The sequence below is a fragment of the Pseudophryne corroboree genome, chromosome 11 (genome assembly GCF_028390025.1).
Source record: "Pseudophryne corroboree isolate aPseCor3 chromosome 11, aPseCor3.hap2, whole genome shotgun sequence".
NCBI classification, from domain to species: Eukaryota; Metazoa; Chordata; class Amphibia; order Anura; family Myobatrachidae; genus Pseudophryne; species Pseudophryne corroboree.
The window spans coordinates 335335687-335351902 of NC_086454.1; the positions used below are offsets into that span (position 1 = coordinate 335335687).

General features: G+C 53.4%; 1 protein-coding gene across 1 annotated transcript in view; it reads left to right on the forward strand.

Annotated features, from left to right (window-relative positions):
- The window catches only part of POLR2C (RNA polymerase II subunit C), a 74651-nt gene that overhangs the window by 57266 nt on the left and 1169 nt on the right, over positions 1 to 16216 (forward strand). Inside the window, exons 6-8 of the mRNA XM_063944270.1 lie at positions 937 to 988; positions 6419 to 6587; positions 9526 to 9600. Of these exons, the coding sequence (XP_063800340.1) occupies positions 937 to 988; positions 6419 to 6587; positions 9526 to 9600 (296 nt within the window). The remainder of the gene's footprint in view (positions 1 to 936; positions 989 to 6418; positions 6588 to 9525; positions 9601 to 16216) is intronic.

Here is a 16216-nt window from a genome sequence, read left to right on the forward strand (position 1 = left end):
TTCTTTAAAACCCTCTGTCACCGTGTTCAGCAGGGGAGAGTCCGGGGAGCCAGCTTCTCATCGGTGTGCTGTGGAGAAAATGGCGCTGGTGTGTGCTGAGGGATCAAACTCCGCCCCCTCAGCGGCGGGCTTCGGTCCCGCTCGATTCCGTTTAAAAACTGGCGGGGGATCTCTAATATACAGTGCAGAGGCTGAATATATACTCTCTTTGCCAGTCCGAGAGGTTTAAATTGCTGCCCAGGGCGCCCCCCCTGCGCCCTGCACACTTACAGTGTCTGCCGTGTGTGTCTTGTGTGGGAGCAATGGCGCGCAGCGTTACCTCAGTGAAGATCTGAAGTCTTCTACCGCCTCTGAAGGCTTCTATCTTCCGGCTCTGTGAGGAGGACGGCGGCGCGGCTCCGGGACGAACAGCTAGGAGAGACCTGCGTTCTGACTCCCTCTGGACCTAATGGTGTCCAGTAGCCTAAGAAGCAGAGCCTAGCATTTAAGAAGGTCTGCTTCTCTCTCCTCAGTCCCTCAATGCAGGGAGCCTGTTGCCAGCAGGCTCCCTGAAAATAAAAAACCTAACAAAAATTATTTCTTTCAGGAAACTCAGGAGAGCTCCCTGTAATGCACCCAGTCTCCTCTGGGCACAGTATCAAACTGAGGTCTGGAGGAGGGGCATAGAGGGAGGAGCCAGTGCACACCCATATCTAAAGTTCTTTTTGGTGCCCATGTCTCCTGCGGAGCCCGTCTATCCCCATGGTCCTACGGAGTCCCCAGCATCCTAAGAGAAATTAATTTATTTCATTTTGGAATAAGGCTGTAACATAACATGGAAAAAATGAAGCGCTGTGAATACTTTGCGGATGCACTGTATAGAACGCGAGCTGGATTTTCCATTCTTACCTTTTAGAGCCCTGGTACATTGTCATGTGTTTCATTTCTGGTCTTCAGGTGACGTCACGGAGCAGAGACAACGACCCCAATGACTATGTGGAGCAGGATGGTAAGTTAGGGTGCTTTGTGACCAATAACTAATAAGCTTCTACCTGGTATGGATGGAGTGATTGCTGACATTCTGGTAAACGTTATGTACCCTGCAGGCGGACCTAATAATGTATAGTGCAGCACGGTTTGTTCTAGATACACAGTTTGCTCTTAGCTCCACTAGTATGTACTGAGGACCGTGCCAACAATCCAGCTTTACGCAGGGAATAATACTCTGTACAAACAGGCCAAAGCAGAGGTCAGATTGAGGGATGGTTGGAGTAGTACAAGGTGGAGGCAGCTATGGGTATGGCCAGTGTTGGTCGGAGTAGTACAAGGTGGAGGCAGCTGTGGGCATGGCCAGTGTTGGTCGGGGTAGTACAATGTGGAGGCAGCTGTGGGCATGGCAAGTGTTAGTCGGGGTAGTACAAGGTGGAGGCAGCTATGGGTAAGGCCAGTGTTGGTCGGGGTAGTACAAGGTGGAGGCAGCTGTGGGTATGGCCAGTGTTGGTCGGGGTAGTACAACGTGGAGGCAGCTGTGGGCATGGCCAGTGTTGGTCGGGGTAGTACAATGTGGAGGCAGCTGTGGGCATGGCCAGTGTTGGTCGGGGTAGTACAATGTGGAGGCAGCTGTGGGCATGGCCAGTGTTGGTCGGGGTAGTACAAGGTGGAGGCAGCTGTGGGCATGGCCAGTGTTGGTCAGGGTAGTACAATGTGGAGGCAGCTGTGGGCATGGTCAGGGTAGTACAAGGTGGAGTCAGCTGTGGGTAAGGCCAGTGTTGGTCGGGGTAGTACAAGGTGGAGGCAGCTGTGGGTATGGCCAGTGTTGGTCGGGGTAGTACAAAGTGGAGGCAGCTGTGGGCATGGCCAGTGTTGGTCGGGTTAGTACAACTTGGAGGCAACTGTGGGTATGGCCAGTGTTGGTCGGAGTAGTATAAGGTGGAGGCAACTGTGGGTATGGCCAGTGATGGTTGGAGTAGTACAAAGAGGAGGCAACTGTGGGTATGGCCAGTGATGTTCGGAGTAGTACAAGGAGGAGGCAACTGTGGGTCTGGCCAGTGTTGGTCAGGGTAGTACAACGTGGAGGCAACTGTGGGTATGGCCAGTGTTGGTCAGGGTAGTACAACGTGGAGGCAGCTGTGTGCATGGCCAGTGTTGGTCGGGGTAGTACAATGTGGAGGCAGCTGTGGGCATGGCCAGTGTTGGTCGGGGTAGTACAAGGTGGAGGCAGCTGTGGGCATGGCCAGTGTTGGTCGGGGTAGTACAAAGTGGAGGCAGCTGTGGGCATGGCCAGTGTTGGTCGGGTTAGTACAACGTGGAGGCAACTGTGGGTATGGCCAGTGTTGGTCGGAGTAGTACAAGGTGGAGGCAGCTGTGGGTATGGCCAGTGATGGTCGGAGTAGTACAATGTGGAGGCAGCTGTGGGCATGGCCAGTGTTAGTCGGGGTAGTACAAGGTGGAGGCAGCTGTGGGTAAGGCCAGTGTTGGTCGGGGTAGTACAAGGTGGAGGCAGCTGTGGGTATGGCCAGTGTTGGTCGGGGTAGTACAACGTGGAGGCAGCTGTGGGCATGGCCAGTGTTGGTCGGGGTAGTACAATGTGGAGGCAGCTGTGGGCATGGCCAGTGTTGGTCGGGGTAGTACAATGTGGAGGCAGCTGTGGGCATGGCCAGTGTTGGTCGGGGTAGTTCAAGGTGGAGGCAGCTGTGGGCATGGCCAGTGTTGGTCAGGGTAGTACAAAGTGGAGGCAGCTGTGGGCATGGCCAGTGTTGGTCGGGGTAGTACAAAGTGGAGGCAGCTGTGGGCATGGCCAGTGTTGGTCGGGTTAGTACAAGGTGGAGGCAGCTGTGGGTATGGCCAGTGTTGGTCGGGGTAGTACAAAGTGGAGGCAGCTGTGGGCATGGCCAGTGTTGGTCGGGTTAGTACAACTTGGAGGCAACTGTGGGTATGGCCAGTGTTGGTCGGAGTAGTATAAGGTGGAGGCAACTGTGGGTATGGCCAGTGATGGTTGGAGTAGTACAAGGAGGAGGCAACTGTGGGTATGGCCAGTGATGTTCGGAGTAGTACAAGGAGGAGGCAACTGTGGGTCTGGCCAGTGTTGGTCAGGGTAGTACAACGTGGAGGCAACTGTGGGTATGGCCAGTGTTGGTCAGGGTAGTACAACGTGGAGGCAGCTGTGTGCATGGCCAGTGTTGGTCGGGGTAGTACAATGTGGAGGCAGCTGTGGGCATGGCCAGTGTTGGTCGGGGTAGTACAAGGTGGAGGCAGCTGTGGGCATGGCCAGTGTTGGTCGGGGTAGTACAAAGTGGAGGCAGCTGTGGGCATGGCCAGTGTTGGTCGGGTTAGTACAACGTGGAGGCAACTGTGGGTATGGCCAGTGTTGGTCGGAGTAGTACAAGGTGGAGGCAGCTGTGGGTATGGCCAGTGATGGTCGGAGTAGTACAATGTGGAGGCAGCTGTGGGCATGGCAAGTGTTAGTCGGGGTAGTACAAGGTGGAGGCAGCTATGGGTAAGGCCAGTGTTGGTCGGGGTAGTACAAGGTGGAGGCAGCTGTGGGTATGGCCAGTGTTGGTCGGGGTAGTACAACGTGGAGGCAGCTGTGGGCATGGCCAGTGTTGGTCGGGGTAGTACAATGTGGAGGCAGCTGTGGGCATGGCCAGTGTTGGTCAGGGTAGTACAAAGTGGAGGCAGCTGTGGGCATGGCCAGTGTTGGTCGGGGTAGTACAAAGTGGAGGCAGCTGTGGGCATGGCCAGTGTTGGTCGGGTTAGTACAACGTGGAGGCAACTGTGGGTATGGCCAGTGTTGGTCGGAGTAGTACAAGGTGGAGGCAGCTGTGGGTATGGCCAGTGATGGTCAGAGTAGTACAAGGAGGAGACAACTGTGGGTCTGGCCAGTGTTGGTCAGGGTAGTACAACGTGGAGGCAGCTGTGGGCATGGCCAGTGTTGGTCGGGGTAGTACAAGGTGGAGGCAGCTGTGGGCATGGCCAGTGATGGTTGGAGTAGTACAAGGAGGAGGCAACTGTGGGTATGGCCAGTGATGTTCGGAGTAGTACAAGGAGGAGGCAACTGTGGGTCTGGCCAGTGTTGGTCAGGGTAGTACAACGTGGAGGCAACTGTGGGTATGGCCAGTGTTGGTCAGGGTAGTACAACGTGGAGGCAGCTGTGTGCATGGCCAGTGTTGGTCGGGGTAGTACAATGTGGAGGCAGCTGTGGGCATGGCCAGTGTTGGTCGGGGTAGTACAAGGTGGAGGCAGCTGTGGGCATGGCCAGTGTTGGTCAGGGTAGTACAATGTGGAGGCAGCTGTGGGCATGGTCAGGGTAGTACAAGGTGGAGTCAGCTGTGGGTAAGGCCAGTGTTGGTCGGGGTAGTACAAGGTGGAGGCAGCTGTGGGCATGGCCAGTGTTGGTCAGGGTAGTACAATGTGGAGGCAGCTGTGGGCATGGTCAGGGTAGTACAAGGTGGAGTCAGCTGTGGGTAAGGCCAGTGTTGGTCGGGGTAGTACAAAGTGGAGGCAGCTGTGGGCATGGCCAGTGTTGGTCGGGTTAGTACAACTTGGAGGCAACTGTGGGTATGGCCAGTGTTGGTCGGAGTAGTATAAGGTGGAGGCAACTGTGGGTATGGCCAGTGATGGTTGGAGTAGTACAAGGAGGAGGCAACTGTGGGTATGGCCAGTGATGTTTGGAGTAGTACAAGGAGGAGGCAACTGTGGGTCTGGCCAGTGTTGGTCAGGGTAGTACAACATGGAGGCAACTGTGGGTATGGCCAGTGTTGGTCAGGGTAGTACAACGTGGAGGCAGCTGTGTGCATGGCCAGTGTTGGTCGGGGTAGTACAATGTGGAGGCAGCTGTGGGCATGGCCAGTGTTGGTCGGGGTAGTACAAGGTGGAGGCAGCTGTGGGCATGGCCAGTGTTGGTCGGGGTAGTACAAAGTGGAGGCAGCTGTGGGCATGGCCAGTGTTGGTCGGGTTAGTACAACGTGGAGGCAACTGTGGGTATGGCCAGTGTTGGTCGGAGTAGTACAAGGTGGAGGCAGCTGTGGGTATGGCCAGTGATGGTCGGAGTAGTACAAGGAGGAGGCAGCTGTGGGTATGGCCAGTGATGGTCGGAGTAGTACAAGGAGGAGGCAACTGTGGGTATGGCCAGTGATGGTCGGAGTAGTACAAGGAGGAGGCAACTGTGGGTCTGGCCAGTGTTGGTCGGGGTAGCACAACGTGGAGGCAACTGTGGGTATGGCCAGTGTTGGTCAGGGTAGTACACGGTGGAGGCAGCTGTGGGCATGGCCAGTGTTGGTCAGGGTAATACAATGTGGAGGCAGCTATGGGCATGGCCAGTGTTGGTCAGGGTAGTACAAGGTGGAGGCAGCTGTGGGTAAGGCCAGTGTTTGTCGGGGTAGTACAAGGTGGAGGCAGCTGTGGGTATGGCCAGTGTTGGTCGGGGTAGTACAACGTGGAGGCAGCTGTGGGCATGGCCAGTGTTGGTCGGGGTAGTACAAAGTGGAGGCAGCTGTGGGCATGGCCAGTGTTGGTCGGGTTAGTACAACGTGGAGGCAACTGTGGGTATGGCCAGTGTTGATCGGAGTAGTACAAGGTGGAGGCAGCTGTGGGTATGGCCAGTGATTGTCGGAGTAGTACAAGGAGGAGGCAACTGTGGGTATGGCCAGTGATGTTCGTAGTAGTACAAGGAGGAGGCAACTGTGGGTCTGGCCAGTGTTGGTCAGGGTAGTACAACGTGGAGGCAACTGTGGGTATGGCCAGTGTTGGTCAGGGTAGTACAACGTGGAGGCAGCTGTGGGCATGGCCAGTGTTGGTCGGGGTAGTACAAGGTGGAAGCAGCTGTGGGCATGGCCAGTGTTGGTCAGGGTAGTACAAGGTGGAGGCAGCTGTGGGTATGGCCAGTGTTGGTCGGGGTAGTACAACATGGAGGCAGCTGTGGGCATGGCCAGTGTTGGTCGGGGTAGTACAAAGTGGAGGCAGCTGTGGGCATGGCCAGTGTTGGTCGGTTTTAGTACAACGTGGAGGCAACTGTGGGTATGGCCAGTGTTGGTCGGAGTAGTACAAGGTGGAGGCAGCTGTGGGTATGGCCAGTGATTGTCGGAGTAGTACAAGGAGGAGGCAACTGTGGGTCTGGCCAGTGTTGGTCAGGGTAGTACAACGTGGAGGCAACTGTGGGTATGGCCAGTGTTGGTCAGGGTAGTACAACGTGGAGGCAGCTGTGGGCATGGCCAGTGTTGGTCGGGGTAGTACGAGGTGGAAGCAGCTGTGGGCATGGCCAGTGTTGGTCAGGGTAGTACAACGTGGAGGCAGCTATGGGTCTGGCCAGTGTTGGTTGGGGTAGTACAACGTGGAGGCAGCTGTGCAGGAGAATAGATTTATGTAATACCCACAGAATGTAACATCAGCTATTAGTAAGATTCCTACGAGTTGCGTTTTTACTTTGCTCATCTCATTATAGATATCCTCCTGGTGAAGCTGCGGAAGGGGCAGGAGTTGCGGCTGAGAGCTTATGCCAAGAAAGGGTTCGGAAAGGAACATGCGAAGTGGAACCCCACAGCTGGAGTGGCATTTGAATATGATCCAGACAATGCACTAAGGCACACAGTGTACCCCAAGCCGGAGGAATGGTATGGTCCTGGCACTGGGTGTGGGTGATTGAGAGGATTGTCACATGAGAGGCATTCATGTCACCCCTGAGGGGGTAGAGCTGGGAGACCGTGTACAGTGACACTGAGGGGCAGATGTACTAAGCCTGGAGAAGTGATAAGTGGAAGGTGATAACGCACCAGCCAATCAGCTCCAATATGTAAATTGGCAATTAGGAGCGGATTGGCTGGTGCGTTTTCATCTTCCACCTATCACTGCCTTATCCCTTCTCCAGGCTCAGTACATCTGCCCCTGAGTAATTAAATGTGCTTGTTCTAGCGATTGCTGCTGCTGTTTGTTGTACGCAATGGGGATTATCTGCTAGCATGGGCAGAAGGTAACCTGAGCATAGGGTCGCCCCCTGCTGTCACATCATTTCCGTCTGATGGCGTACACCCGCTGTTACATCGGTGCCATCGCTGCAGATCGGGTCATGGCGCAGAGTCTGAGTGCCTCTGTAGACGCGCAGGCTGAGACGCTCTCCACTAGCAAGTAAGATCGCAGTTGCTAATTTATGCACGCCCAGACATCGCCGTCTGAACAGCCGTGACACGCCTGCGGTTACCGGACCACTCCCCCATTCCCACCCCAAAACGCTGACCGCCTGTCACTCACTCTGTGACTAATCCCTTGTTGCGACTGCAATAGTAATTCACTCGCTGCACGTGTGCGCTGCAGTACAGTAAGAAACCATCGACGGATGTGCGTACAATAGCCGCTTTGTGACCGCCTCTGAATTAGGTCTTAGATGTATATAGGAGTGGGAGACACCGCTGCCAGTTATTAGTGTGTGCCCTCCTGACCCTGCACATAAGGAGAGAATTATATGAAATAGAGCTCTGGAAGAGGAGACATTATATGTGTATGGTAGGGGGGGTTAGTAATTATAGACTCTGAACAGGGGATGAAGCAGCTGGTGAGGGGGAGGAGGCAGGACAAAAGGAATCTCCCCTTCTCCCACTGGACGACGTGTTGCCCACGCCAAGCGATGGTAGATTTGCATTGGGTCTCACAGACCACTCCCGGTGTCCGTCTGTTACTGACTTCACCCACTGCGCAGTAGATGGGTGTTTTGCCGCCACCACCAGTATCCTTCAGCATGGCACCTGGAACCGCATTTCTACTCTGGCTCCTTCCACCAGCACCTGACACCGTTTGCTGCTGTGTATGCATAGACACAATGCTGTCACACCTCGCTGACCTGGACCAGGCCCCGCAATGTAGCTGACAAGAGGGCGGAGCTTGGGGACGCTAGGCTCAGCCCAGAGCAGGCGGAGAACGGGACTGCGTGTGCCGCAAGATGCAGGCGGTCTTGAAGGCAAGATGCTTATTTCTCAAAGTCTTCAAAAACGAATAACCTTTTTCAAAGGGGATACAGCATACAGATGCAGCAGTTCCATACTTCTAGAGGTCACAGAAGGTATATATGGTCTGAGGCATGCAGGCTCTTTTTCTTACTCCAGCACACAATAACACAGCAGGTAGTTCAGTCGTGTTGTTCTTACCCACTCAAGCTAAGTGTATGTGTCTTGCATGTCCACCTTCCACATTGTCCCCTATGGACAGAGGGAAGTAGTCACAGTCCAGGTGGCGGCTCGTCTGGGGTAGGGAATAATTCCCTCCAAAACAATCTTCCAGGAGTCTGCTAAGGGACGCAGCCCACCATCTCTAGCCTGAATTCTAGCTCCAAGATGGGCAGCCAAGGTTTCCTGGCTACGGAGGCCATGTTTTTCTCTACCTACCATTGCTACTCTCAACCACCGGCTGTCCCTTTCATCGCCACACAGGCTAAGTGTATGTGTCTTCCAGGAGTCTGCTAAGGGACGCAGCCCACCATCTCTAGCCTGAATTCTAGCTCCAAGATGGGCAGCCAAGGTTTCCTGGCTACGGAGGCCATGTTTTTCTCTACCTACCATTGCTACTCTCAACCACCGGCTGTCCCTTTCATCGCCACTCAAGCTAAGTGTATGTGTCTTGCATGTCCACCTTCCACATTGTCCCCTATGGACAGAGGGAAGTAGTCACAGTCCAGGTGGCGGCTCGTCTGGGGTAGGGAATAATTCCCTCCAAAACAATCTTCCAGGAGTCTGCTAAGGGACGCAGCCCACCATCTCTAGCCTGAATTCTAGCTCCAAGATGGGCAGCCAAGGTTTCCTGGCTACGGAGGCCATGTTTTTCTCTACCTACCATTGCTACTCTCAACCACCGGCTGTCCCTTTCATCGCCACACAGGTAGCTGGCTTGCCCTGTACCCCCATTTGCAACACTCAGTCCTGCTGCTTTTCGGTGTTGGGGTGCCAGAAGTGCGTGGCTTTCCCTATACTTGTGTACGCTGATTAGTGGCACCCCCTCTGTGTGTGGCTTTCCCTGTACTAGTGTACGCTGATTAGTGGCACCCCCTCTGTGTGTGGCTTTCCCTGTACTAGCGTACGCTGATTAGTGGCACCCCCTCTGTGCGTGGCTTTCCCTATACTAGTGTGCACTGATTAGGAGCACCCCCTCTGTGCGTGGCTTTCCCTATACTAGTGTGCACTGATTAGGAGCACCCCCTCTGTGCGTGGCTTTCCCTATACTAGCGTGCACTGATTAGGAGCACCCCCTCTGTGCGTAGCTTTCCCTATACTAGCGTGCACTGATTAGGAGCACCCCCTCTGTGCATGGCTTTCCCTGTACTAGCGTACGCTGATTAGTGGCACCCCCACTGTGCGCGGCTTTCCCTATACTAGTGTACGCTGATTAGTGGCACCCCCTCTGTGCGTGGCTTTCCGTATACTAGCGTATACGCTGATTAGTGGCACCCCCTCTGTGTGTGGCTTTCCCTGTACTAGCGTACGCTGATTAGGGGCACTTACAGCTGGGTAGTACCGTCCTACATACGAGAAGTGGGAAGATGTGTAACTGTTGTGTCTCTACATCCAGGCCAAAGAGTGAATATTCTGAAATTGATGAAGATGAGGTGGAGGCTCCTTATGATCCCAATGGCAAACCAGAGAGGTAAATCTGCTGAATGCTTACACTCCTTATATTCCCAGCCTCCTGTCCCATGCTCCACCCCTGCCGCCTCCTGTCCCATGCTCCACCCCTGCCGCCTCCTGTCCCATGCTCCACCCCTGCCGCCTCCTGTCCCATGCTCCACCCCTGCCGCCTCCTGTCCCATGCTCCACCCCTGCCGCCTCCTGTCCCATGCTCCACCCCTGCCGCCTCCTGTCCCATGCTCCACCCCTGCCGCCTCCTGTCCCATGCTCCACCCTGCCGCCTCCTGTCCCATGCTCCACCCCTGCCGCCTCCTGTCCCATGCTCCACCCCTGCCGCCTCCTGTCCCATGCTCCACCCCTGCCTCCTCCTGTCCCATGCTCCACCCCTGCCTCCTCCTGTCCCATGCTCCACCCCTGCCGCCTCCTGTCCCATGCTCCACCCCTGCCGCCTCCTGTCCCATGCTCCACCCCTGCCGCCTCCTGTCCCATGCTCCACCCCTGCCGCCTCCTGTCCCATGCTCCACCCCTGCCGCCTCCTGTCCCATGCTCCACCCCTGCCGCCTCCTGTCCCATGCTCCACCCCTGTCGCCTCCTGTCCCATGCTCCACCCCTGTCGCCTCCTGTCCCATGCTCCACCCCTGCCGCCTCCTGTCCCATGCTCCACCCCTGCCGCCTCCTGGGTTCTCCTACTCGCTCAATACTTCTTCACCCTCCTGCTCATTGCTGCCATTACTAGGCCCTCAGTCACCATAGATCCAGCTCTTTGCCATCATACCTTGTCACCTCCAGTCCACACTCCTCCCCCCCCCCCCCTTCTCCATATTGCCCCAGCACTTCCTTCCCTTACTCCTGCTCCCATCATGACTACCTCAGCATCCTGCTCTCGCATGTTACCGCCCCTTCATGTGCTAACTCCACCCCCTCCTGGGACCCAGCTACCTACCTCAGTATCCTGCTCTCGCATGTCACCCCCCACCCCCTGTGAAATGGAATAATGAAATACTAGGAGTTTCTGCAGCAGAGTACACTGTGTTTTACAGGGAATACATTGGGGTGTAGTGATGGATCTTGATCCAGAGGCACCAACATGCTAAAGCTTTACACTGTCCCAGATTGCATTGCGGGGCCTCCTCTATAACCCCGCCTCCAGGCACTGTGAGCTCAGTTTTAGAGTTGGTGCCTGCATAAGCAGGCCACTTAACAGGGGGGCTGTGCTGGGCAGCCCTGAAAACGCTTTTTAGAGGACTTCAAGGGCTGCTGCACTTCATATGTAAATGTGACATACTGTGCTGCGGCTCCATCACCTCCCCAGCGGCGTCGCATACTACCGCTGGCTCTGGTCCCGGTTACTTGCGGCGGAGGCACTCCGGTTCCTAGGCACACCACCGCAGACGCTCTTCTGGTTCGCGTGGCTGCTACATGGGAGGAGGTAAGAGGGTCCCCCAGGCGGGACCCGCCATTAAATTGCATTCCGGTCGCTGTTTAAGGAGACGAACTGCGACGCTGGCGTAGACACTGTGACAAAGCAGGGACCCCACTATATCCACCAGGGCATGGGAGCACAGGTCGGATAGTAAAATATCCACTTTAATAAGGCTCCATTGTACCTGGTGGTGAGGACCAGCAGAGGGGAAAAGGCACTTTACTTGTAGCCCCTCCCCCAGCTCCGGGCGCCATCTGCTGCTGGTGTTCCTGCCCTGGAGCTGCCACACACTCTCTGTCACTCCCTGACTGAGACGCTGGGCACCATTTTCTAAAATAGATGCGACTGGTCTCCGGCACTGCAGGGCAAGCTCTCCTCTGTAAATCCGCCTGTACATCAGCGCCGTGGTTTTACAAACACTGAAGTATTCTACATGTCGATAATAAGACAGCGTTAGTTAAGAACAAGTGTACCTGTGCCAGAGTATATTGTACGAGTATTCTGATATATACATCCGGTCTCAGACCGCGCATTGATGTGTGTGTTCATATAATAATCCAATGCCATTTTATGGTCATGAAAATATCTGCATTGCAAACATGACTGTGTGTGCCTGTATCTGCTATGTGATTTCACTGCAGTGTATTCCAGATATATCTATTACTGTATACTGTACCCTGTGGACTAGGTGCGTCTGGGTCAATATATAGTGCGTCACAGTATTTACCTATTACGTGTATTCTACTGTGTACTCAGTCACATAATACCTGATTTATTCGTAGGTGTTGTGTACTGGGTACTTAATCACATGCCAACGGATTTATTCGCAGGTATTGTACTCTGTCTGGCTTCATCGTACTAAACCGCTCTCTGTTGCATTTGTGTATCTGGGGACGCTTCTGTATCCTGCAGAGCATGCGCAATGTATCTATCTAAGGGGGAAGTTCTGCGTGATGGTCTGTGTACTATGACTCCTACATCTCCCAGTCAGTCCGCAGATCCTGTAACCAATCAGGAGCCAACCTGAGCTGCGTTCTCAATCCTACTGGGTTATCTAGTTGAACGCTTTATGCTCCCTATGGGACCACCTGTCACATTACAGTCACGGATGTCCCCAAGGTTACCTTGCTTTGGGCGGGAAAATTTTGCCTCACAGGTTGTAGGGTATGACTCATTCCCTGGTTAGGAAAAACCCTAATCCAGGTCACTCTCGTGTCTCTGGGTCATCTGAGCGGGCTGCTTCTTCCTCCCTATCCAATAATCTCTCGGATATTTTATCTGAAGAGTGGGGGATCATGCTGTCCTGTCAGTCCCTATATTAGGTGTTCCTGAGAAGGGTTTTCCATTGCTAAATGATACCACTGCCCTTGTGGTTACTGGGAAACACATCCTACAAATCACTGATGATGAGGATTCCCCTACTGTGGTAAAGCACACTGATATGTTCACACGTCAGAGGGTAAATAAAACTGTTACCACAATCTGACCACAATCACTGTACATCAGACAAGAGCCCTGGCCTAATCCAGGGAAGACATTCCCCCTATCTACAACAGGCATTAGCTCAATATCCTCCCCCTGCAGAGTTATATAACAAGTAGGTAATTCACTACTAGTGAACTCATGTGTCACCCATCGGGTGTCGTCCACTCTGCCTCTCACCACTGTCCCCTCACTGTAGGAACCGACGGATACAGTAAGCAGGTGGAGGGATGCCTGAAGTCTATTACTCTGTTACGGGTGTTGCACATAGACCACGATTGCGTCCTCTTGGGGCTGCAAAATAGATTGATGACTGGATCAAGCATTAGTGGAAGAGCTGCCCGAGGATATATCTGACAATGTCAGACATTCCCTATCTCACACTACCACCACCACCTTTTTCTACACAGGAGGCGACCCCTGAGGCGGGTGTGTTGGCTGCCAAGGCGTTGAATACGTCTGTCCTGGCTCGCCGTATTCGGTGGTTGAGGTCGTTGATGGTGGAACTGGACTCCAAAAGTCCTTGGAGGTATTCCCCTTTTACTGGGTACATCTTATTTGGGGAAGACCTTATTAAAAATGGGGTCTGAATCGGTGGCTACTATGACTGCCTTTCTCCCAAATGCTACTCCTTCTGCACAGAAGGCAAAAGGTAACACTTTTCTCTGCTTTCGGCCTTAAAGGAAAGCGAAAGTCTGGTATACCCGAGATTGTCTTGTGCTCCCAACAACCACTAAGCCCAAGACCTAATGTTTCCTGGGCTGCTCGTCAGCCTGCTTCTCATGACAAGCCTGCTGCATGACGGGACCAGCCTCCCCCTGGGGGGATCCCAGGGCGGGCGGCCGACTTCTACGATTCATCCAGGTCTGGTTAATGACCACTTCAGACGCATGGGTGCGAGAAGTTGTTTGTCACAGGTGTGCAGTCTTTTCCCAGAGACGACCCCTTGCCAGTCCTGCACATCGATTATCCCTTCGGATCCGTTAAAAGCGCAAGCTCTACTGATAGTTGTGCGTGCCCTCCTGGATACAGGAGTGGTAATGCCGGTACCTCTGTCCCATAGAGGCAGAGCATACTACTCGACCCTGTTTCTAGTCCTGAAACTTGATTGGTCTTTCCAACTTATTCTCAACCTCAAATCACTGAACAAGTTTTTGAGTGTGTCCAAGTTCCGTATGGAAACACTGCGCTCAATTGTACTGGCAATGAACCCGGAGACTATATGGTATCCCTGGTTATACAAGATGCTTACCTGCATATGCCCATTGCCATATCGCATCAGCAATGTCTGCGGTTTGCTATTGGCAACCTTCACTATCAATTCCAGGCTCTGCCGTTTGGACTGGCCACGGCCCCTCGGGCCTTCACCAAGGTTATGGCTGTGATGACGGCTCATCTCCGTCGCCAGGGAGTCGGGTTCCTGCTGTATCTGGACGATTTGCTGATTCTGGCAAACTCCCACGATGTCCTCCTCAGTCATCTACGACTGACTGTAAACTTCCTACAAGCCCACGGGTGGCTCATCAACTGGAAGAAGTCCTACCTGGTCCCTGCTCGGAGCATGGTGCACTACCGGACATATACAGTCAATGGCTGTTTCTGTCTCCAGAGAAGTCAGTGAAACTTCAGGACAGGATTAGATGCTTCCATTCTCGCCTAGGAGTGTCTGTACACGGTGATGCAAGTACTAGGCCTCATGGTGTCGGCTTTTGACATGGTAGGGTACGCTCAATTCCATTCCTGCCCTCTACAGAGGTTAATCCTTTCCAAGTGGGATGGCCTGCCTCGTTGGATCAGGTCTCACATGATCTCCTTGACTCCGAAGGTTCGCCTGTCGCTGACCTGGTGGCTACAGGAACAGCAGTTGTCTCTCGCCCTGCCTCTGGTACAGAACAGGCCTGTTCAAGTACGGTCAGACCACACCATCAGGGCAACACTCAGCCGCATGGCAATGATGGAAGAGTCAAAAAATCCTTTGTTGGGCGGAACGCCTTCTGCCGGCAATATCGGCAGTGTTCATTCCGGGAGTCCTCAACTGGGAAGGTTATTTCCTCAGTCTTCAGGACGTGCACGCCGGAGAGTGGAGTCTTCATCAGAAACTCCTAGTGAACAAGTGGGGCCTACCAGATGTAGACCTGATGGCGTCTCAACACTATCACAAAGTTCCGGTCTTCGGATCAAGAACCAGGGATCCTCAAGCAGAGTTTGTGGATGCTATGGCAATTCCATGGAACTTTCGGCTGCCCTACGTGTTCCCTCCAGTGTCACTCCTGCCCAGGGTACTACGGAAGTTCAAACAAGAAGGAGGAATACTGCTTCTAGTCGCTCCAGCATGGCCCAGACGGTATTTGTTCTCAGACCTGCAGGGTCTATTGATAGAGCGTCCTCTACTTCCGCAACGCCCAGACCTCCTCGTTCAGGGCCCTTGTGTCTATCCAGACCTGGCTTTGACGGCTTGAAACTTTACTCCTGAGGGCCAAAGGATTCTCCGAGGTGGTCATCCAAACTATGCTGAAGGCCTGCAAAACGGCATCTGCGTGGATTTATTATAGGGTCTAGAATTCTTACTTCACCTGGTGTGCTGCTAAGAATTACGATGATTACAAATTCAGTACTTCCAGACTTCTGGCTTTTTTGCAACAAGGCCTGGATTTAGTACTTCGTCTGGCCTCCCTCAAGGTTCACATATCTGCCTTGCCGGTGTGGTTTCAGAGAAAAATTGCATCTATACCTGACGTTCATACATTCACTCAGGACGTACTAAGGATTAAACTTCCCTATGTCCCTCCTTTAGCTCCATGGGATTTGTCTGTTGTCCTGAATGCCCAGCAAGAGTCTCCATTTGAACCTCTTGAGTCAGTGGACCTTAAATGGCTCACAGCCAAAGTCCTGCTTCTGCTGGCTATTGCCTCTGCTAGACGGGTGTCAGACTTTGTCGCTTTGTCCTGTCGTCCACCCTTTTTGATATTTCATCATGACCAAGCAGATCTTAGAACTCGCCCTGATTATTTACCTAAGGTGGTGTCATCTTTTCACCCTAATCAAGAGATTGTGGTTCCAGCCTTCATCTCTTCTGAATTGTCCTCCAAAGAACGGTCTTTGGATGTGGTACGGGCTCTCCGTATATATGTGGAGAGGACTGCCTCTATCAGGAGGTCAGATACCCTCTTTGTACTGTTTGGTTTCCACAAACGTGGCTGGCCTGCGAATAAGCAAACCCTGACCAGATGGATTAGAATGGTGATTGCACAAGCTTATGCGCAGGCTGGACTCCCAGCTCCTGCTGCTATTAAAGCCCATTCTACTCAGTCTGTTGGACTCTCCTGGGCAGCCCGTCGTGGCGCATCCTCAGAACAATTGTGCAAGGCGGCTACATGGTCTTCAGTGAACACGTTTATTAGCTTCTATGTCTTTGATACTTCCGCCTCCCAGGATGCTTCCTTTGAGACGCCGGGTTCTCATACCCGCTAAAGGTGCACCCCCTCCCTTGAGGAACTGCTTTAGGACATCCCCGATGTATTCCCCTATCCGTTTGATAGACAGTGTCTAGTTAGACAGTCAATAGATAGACACCATATATTAGACGGTCAAAAGGTCGACCGGTCAAAAGGTAGACATGAAAATGGTCGACATAAAAAAGATAGACAAATGTTGTTGTTTTTTTAATGTAACATGTTTTTGGATTATTTCATACTTTCTCTATCCATGTCGGCATAGAGTTGGTTATACA